Source organism: Morone saxatilis, unplaced genomic scaffold (assembly GCF_004916995.1).
Source record: "Morone saxatilis isolate NCDOM2014 unplaced genomic scaffold, NCSU_SB_2.0 Contig14, whole genome shotgun sequence".
Taxonomy (NCBI): Eukaryota; Metazoa; Chordata; class Actinopteri; family Moronidae; genus Morone; species Morone saxatilis.
This window is the reverse complement of record NW_023339696.1, coordinates 2,152,781-2,159,330: the sequence shown is the minus strand read 5'-3', so window position 1 is coordinate 2,159,330 and position 6,550 is coordinate 2,152,781. Positions and strand designations below refer to the sequence as shown.

General features: G+C 38.4%; 1 protein-coding gene across 1 annotated transcript in view; it reads right to left on the bottom strand.

Moving 5' to 3' along the window:
- Positions 1–6,550, bottom strand: part of LOC118323042 (RNA binding protein fox-1 homolog 1-like) — a 32,769-nt gene that overhangs the window by 5,480 nt on the left and 20,739 nt on the right. The window contains 3 exon segments of the mRNA XM_035654962.1: positions 1,930–1,948; positions 2,120–2,173; positions 3,309–3,369. Of these exon segments, the coding sequence (XP_035510855.1) occupies positions 1,930–1,948; positions 2,120–2,173; positions 3,309–3,369 (134 nt within the window).

Below are 6,550 nucleotides of genomic sequence, written 5' to 3'. Positions count from 1 at the left end.
CAAATAAAATTGACTTGAATTGAAATTAAATTGTGTCTCTCTCACCAAGACTGCATTCACACCAAATCTGAATGTCCATTTTCTGCTACTGCACCAATTGTATTGTGTTGCATAAAAAAATACAGAAATGACATGTTTGGGTTAATGCCACAGCTGAGGGGCAAGTTCAAGTCATGTATCATGTCTGTTTTCACAAATCCCAAGTCAAGTCTCAAGTCCATTAGGGCAAGTCAAATCATAAGGCTTCATACTGTCAGCAAATAGTTTTCTTTCTAACCTAAACCGTTATCTCATAACAATTACAGTATTTAGCATTTGTTAAAATGCTGAACCCACCTTGAATCTCTATTTTATCATACATCACCCACCTAGAGCCGAAGGGTTCCTAGTTTCTGCCTCTTAAAAGGCAGTTTTTTCCTTGCCCCCGTCACCAAGTGCTTGCTCATGGTGGTACTGTTGGGTCTCTGTAAATAATGTTATAAGGAGTTCGGTCTAGACCTGCTCTATTTGAAAAGTGTCCTGAGATAACTTCTGTTATGAATTGGCGCTATACAAATTAATTGAATTGAATTGAATTTAATTGAATTGAATAACATGAATGCCGTTGTGCACCGCATTTGTACTGTTCACCGCTTGCCCTCACAAGTTTGACTGTTCAGAACAGCTATAAAAACCACTGTCCGAAGGATACTGAGACGTTCAAGATGACCTGTTTATTCTTATTGTGCAAATTATGTCTGGGGAAAAAAATAGCAAACAAACACCACTAGCAGGGTCTGGTTTCGGGGCCAATAAATTATGTGGTATCGGATTGGTACACAGACATGAGTACTTACAAATATCCGTTAACACATTTTAGGCAGAATTGGAACAACTCTATTTATATCCTGTCAGAGCCCAAGTTAGTTTCTTCAAACTGACCAATAGTTCCCAAACTTTGACCAGAAAATTATTAACTAGAAAATAATACTGATACTGATTGGTATTGATTGTGCACTGTATACTACCAATAATCAACTCAAACATGCAGGCAAAAACATGTAGTAGTATAAAAATCGTTTCTAGGAGACTGGTTTGAGAATTGGTGGTATTATCACTAAGCGTGGCCACTATCTCAAGACCCATTCCTCTAGAATGCTTCTGCATTTCTACAACCAGAGAAGAACAACATTTTGAGAAATACAGTTTATAAAAGCAAGCAAACTAAATGTGGCTATATGATATTTTTTAAGAGATTTTACAGACAAAGAGGAAGTATAGACAAAGAAGTCTGCTAATTTGGTGAATCTTCAACTCTGCCTTGTGAATCTTAATCTGCACTGCTATCTAAACATCTGAACTAATTAACCATGAAAACCCAACCTCTATCCTGAATGGCTGCAGTCCTAACCTGTTAATAACACAGTAGGCCAAATTACATACTAATGCAAAACAGGCCTGAAAAGCTTGTACACTCCTTGCATATGTACACGTAAAACACTTACACACACATACCCAATGGCATTTTGGGTACTTGAAAGGTGAAACAAAGGTAAATCAATACAAAGTCATTTTGTAATTAAAAGAACGTGGGGGTGAATTAGGCAAACGTCTGTCTGGAGAAATTGAAAATATTGATTTTAATTTACAAAATATATTTCATACCTTTTAATGTCCTTGCAGAAATGGACAATTAGATTTCCTTCTCTCTTGTCCTTTGCATTCGTTCACTCCGCCTATCCCCTGCAACACTCTTTTATCTGTCTCTTATCACTAAATCCAGGTATTTTTCACCTTAATGGCCATGGATAATGACATGGGGGAGGTGAATACCGGGATGGCCATGATTGAAGAAGGCTTGTGGGTGGCAGAACGTTTGTTTTGCAGCAGAAATGACAGTCTGTTGTCCCATTTGTGCGACTCAGCATAGTTCTTGGGCTATAAACAGACTTTGCCTGGTTGCATGTTGCTTGGAAGAAAGAGGGACAGGGAGAGGTGAGGAAGGTTAAATTGAAGGAGGGAGGAGTGAGGAGAAAGAGAAAATGAAGATGTCGAAGAAACTAAAGAACAAAATGAATGAGGAGGAGGAAGATAATGACAAAGGAGATGGTGACAGATGGAGAAGGGCATGTCCTCCTACCTGCATAGAATTCTGGGCTGTAGACAGCGCTGACCACTGGATTTAACTTCCAGCCTGAAACAAGATTGACAGCAGGAGAAAGACACAGACAGGAACAGTGTTTTATTGCATTAGTTCACACGCCCTGCATGTTCTGAATAAACTTCCATCTCCCTAGGAATGTTTTTAGATATTTAGAACAAAGGTCACATGAATGTTTTACCAAAAGAATGAACCTTTTAGCTTTGAATTTATACCTCCTTAAAATGTTCGCTTACCAAGACATTTTATATTGTCTGACACAAATTAACATTCAGCTAATTTTCAATTGCTAATTTGTTTGCCTAGATTAAATTTTCAAGACACAACAACAAAACAGTTAAATGGAATATATCTGTAAAATTGTTAATCGCAACATAAAATGTTTATATCAAACATATCTGTAACACCCTGTTCACATAGGCCGCCTCAGCAGCATGTGCCATCTCAGGCGTGTGACGGGTGCCTCTAGTCTAGGCAACATTATGTTTATGTAGCATGAAATTCGATCCGGAGTCTGCACGCAGGATTTTATTTTGAAAATTGACCGGATTCTTTATGGCATTTCTGTGTCTGACTTCCTACCAGTGTGATCGTGGAGCCCTGCGTGTCCACAATAACACGAGTGTCAGTATTTAATGAGTTTGGGCCTCGGTGTTCTGACTCAGTCTCCTTATTGCTCGATCGCTCAGTTTTTGGGGATGGCTTGTTCTTGGCAGATTTTATGTTTCTCTTTACATTAATGATTAATGATTTAAGAGTCACTTGGACATGTTCTTGTATCCATGGGAGTTGCTTGGGATGTTCCACTGTTTTTATGGTGTTTTTTTTCACCATGAAGATTTACTAAATGTTTTGCCCTCCAGGTACAACTGTATTCAGATACAGGTCTGCTTATACCATAATGAACAAACTACACTACATACAGATGATCTCCATTTCACTAATTATGTAACTTCTAAAATCCATTGGCTGCACCAACGATTTTCCATGTGTGTTATAGGGAGTGAATCCTTATGCAAATGTATGTTGTGATTTAGATTTGTAATTAATTTAGATAACTTTCTAGATATTGGTTTTCACTGACATTGAAGGGTCAGCTGCATTAAATCTGGGCTGATTGATTCAATCTTGCAAAACAATAAAACAAGAAAAATTACATTGGCCTTACCATTTGCATATGGGTTGACAGTCTTCTTATTTGTCATTACTCGGGCTGTTGCATTGTTGACCTACAGCAGATAAAGAGAATTCCATGAGTCATGACACTTATATGTAAATTCTATATTTTTTAGAGTAAATCTGCATGCATTGTTTTCTAATGTAATAAACAAAGAAAGCAGTACACTGTATCATGGCAAACACCCATGTCATTTGTGTGTTTTCGAAATTGCATTCAGAAACACTTAAAAACATCCAAAACAAATCAGATTTCTTTCTCATTTGCATATTTTCTATCTGACGTTTTCCAGCATGCTCTCCCCAATTATAGTGACATTTCAATAACATACAGACAAAGTAAAGAAACAACAGATGCACTTGGCAAAATTATGTTTTGTAAATGTATAGATGCATGCTGTGGGAGGAGGAGGGGGGAAAAAACACAAAGAAAATGTCATTGGGGAAGGGTAGAAGAGAATATGTTGGGAGCATTATGCAACATCAAGTCAACCTTAAAACGTGAGAATAAACTGTTGTGACGAAAGCAACACAAAGCATTCACACTCAGACAACAGCCTCTCGGATTCATTGCAAGAATAAATATTAAGATCAAATAAAATAGATGTACTCAAAGAAACCAACCAAGTCAGTCAATCAACCAATCAAATCATTCCAAATTCAAACAACAGCTAACAGGGTAAATTAAAAAAGGGTGCATTTTCCTCCAAAGTAAAATAAAATAAATCAATAAATGGGTTTCCAACAATCTCAGATAGATGTGCAAACGAATTCATATCTCAGTCAGTATTGCTCGCAGACGCAGCTCCAGGAGAACACTTAGTGAATGGACACGCACGCCGACACGCAAGAAAATATGTATGTCAATATACAGCATCAACTCAACCACAATTCAAAAAGAAATGTCACGTGAGTTTTAGCGTTGCAAACGTTCCAAAGAGAGAGGAAGAGAGAGAGGAAATGCTGGCAGAATGGCTTGCTCGCCCACACTTACCATTCCCAAACCTTTTGGCCCCGCCCACTTGTTTGTGTACTGTTACCGTTGTAACTGTGTTGGATGGGGCCCTAAACAAGCTACCGTTGGAAGGATGGTGGGGGAGGAGGAGATGAGAAAGGAATAAGCAGCATCTTACTCAAGTGGCCAAGAAAACTTTGCAATCATTCCACGGCACAAACTCTCTCTTTCAGCTCTCTCTATATGAGCAGCTATGTGGTTTCTTAAAGCATAACTCCGACCATTTTGTCCAAACAAGCTGTCTTTATCCATTAGACTGATGTGGACCAAAAACTAATCTAGTTTGCTTCACAAAAGAAATAATTACATATTGACTCAGCTTTCAAATAGAGTCCTAAAGAACCACCCTAACCAGAAAATGTTTTTGTTCATTGATCCAACACAAAAATACGTAAATTAATTTCATCTAAAATCATATTTATCTCATATATATATACATTGTTGGTGTTACCTGGGCCATTGCTGTAGCACTTCTTTGCCAAAGAATTCTGGTGACACTCTACTTCACTACATCACTACTTTGCTACATGAATTTGTGTAAAACCCTGTAGTTGACAGTATGAAAGTGTAAACTAGTTAAGATAAAATACAAGGATATGGGCACAGTCACACATATGTGAAATCAACATTGGCAAATATTGGCCTCCTGTTCACTTCCATTCTATGCAAGCGAATGCACAAACAAAAACTTTGCTTCCCATAGCAAAGCAGATTTGCATTTCAGCTTTGCGTGGACTCCAACCAATAGTAAATACACGTGTGTGGTTGACCCCTTAAACAAACTACAAACCGGCAAATCCTGCCACTCACCTGCATTCACATATGTGTGACGGTACCCTAAAAGTTCTGTAGTGCATTACAGAGAGCTAAGCAGGTGGATGGTGACTGAGAGGAGTTGACGTTTTCAGCTTTAAGAGAGCCAAAGAAGTCCAGACTCCAAAACTCCACGGAGCCTTGTTACATCAAATAAGATGATCAAACTTATTAGATCTAGAAGGACATTTTTGTAATTGTGAATGTAAGGGCACTGAGTCTGTTATATAAAACAGATCAGAATTCACATGGGTTTTGTGGTTTTGTATCTGAGATTATTAGTATGTCAGTAAAAACAATCCAGAAGGAATTTCAAAGAGAAGATCTTGCAATGGGGGTTTGAGGGAACACCTTGACCTGATAGTTTGTCTAAGACCCAATTTTCCCTGGTATGAACAAGGGGTCTGTACCTGGATACATTATTTGGATGACATCTAACTCTCATGTAGGCAGAGCTGTCAACAAACACGGTGGGTTGCTGGTCAAAGTGTGTTAAGACCAACGTTTAGCCCTGCAGTAAAAAATGCAGTGGTGCCAATGCAGAGGGCTCTGGCAAATTTGCAGGGTTGTCACAAAAAAAGGTTCAACCTGGCTTGTGTTTTGCAGGACTGTAATGCGATCCTGTAAGTTGCTGTTGTGGCCAATCAAATACATTTCTGGTAGATTACTCTGTAACAAAGAAGTAGTATTTGTACTGTGCAACTTGCGTTTGTAGTAATGAAAGATAAAATAGTTGCTGCTGTTATAAGTTTCCAGAGCTGCAAAATCCTGTCTCTGAGTAGTAGTATTATAAAGTGTTTTTCAGTGTTTTAATGGTCTGATAAATCTTTAAAGACATGGATGTGGTATCTGAAAAAAAGAAAATTTTTCCTATAACTACAACTATTATGTAGAAAAGGAATTGCAGTTGCCTGTGTGATAATGTAATGGGAGTATGGGGTGATTGGGAGATCTTAATGTGTAGAGAGGCATGAAAGTGTGCCATTGGTGTCGCCACAGGTAGGAAGGCAAGAAAAGATTGACATGAAAACCTTGGAATCCAGTATGCTCTTGTGGAAGCTTCCTGCTACAGAATACGGTTGAAGCAGAAGCCTGTACTTTTTTAAGTGTCAAGCTTGCTAGAGATATAATTGCACAGTTGCTCTTCAGTGGGTCTGGATGTACTGAGGGGAGGGGGTTGTCAAAGTGAATCCTCTTGAGCTGAATTGAGCTTTAGTTTGTCTGCACTTGGATGGTATGCAACACAGAAGTGAATGATGAAGGGCTTTAATACATAATCTACATGTTTACCTAAAACATTTGTTGTCTGTGTAGGCAAAAAAGGAGACATTTGGTCAACTGAAAAAACAAACTGACAAACTGCTTTGGCTGGATGGTGATGATAATGCTATAAGGAGTACGGTCTA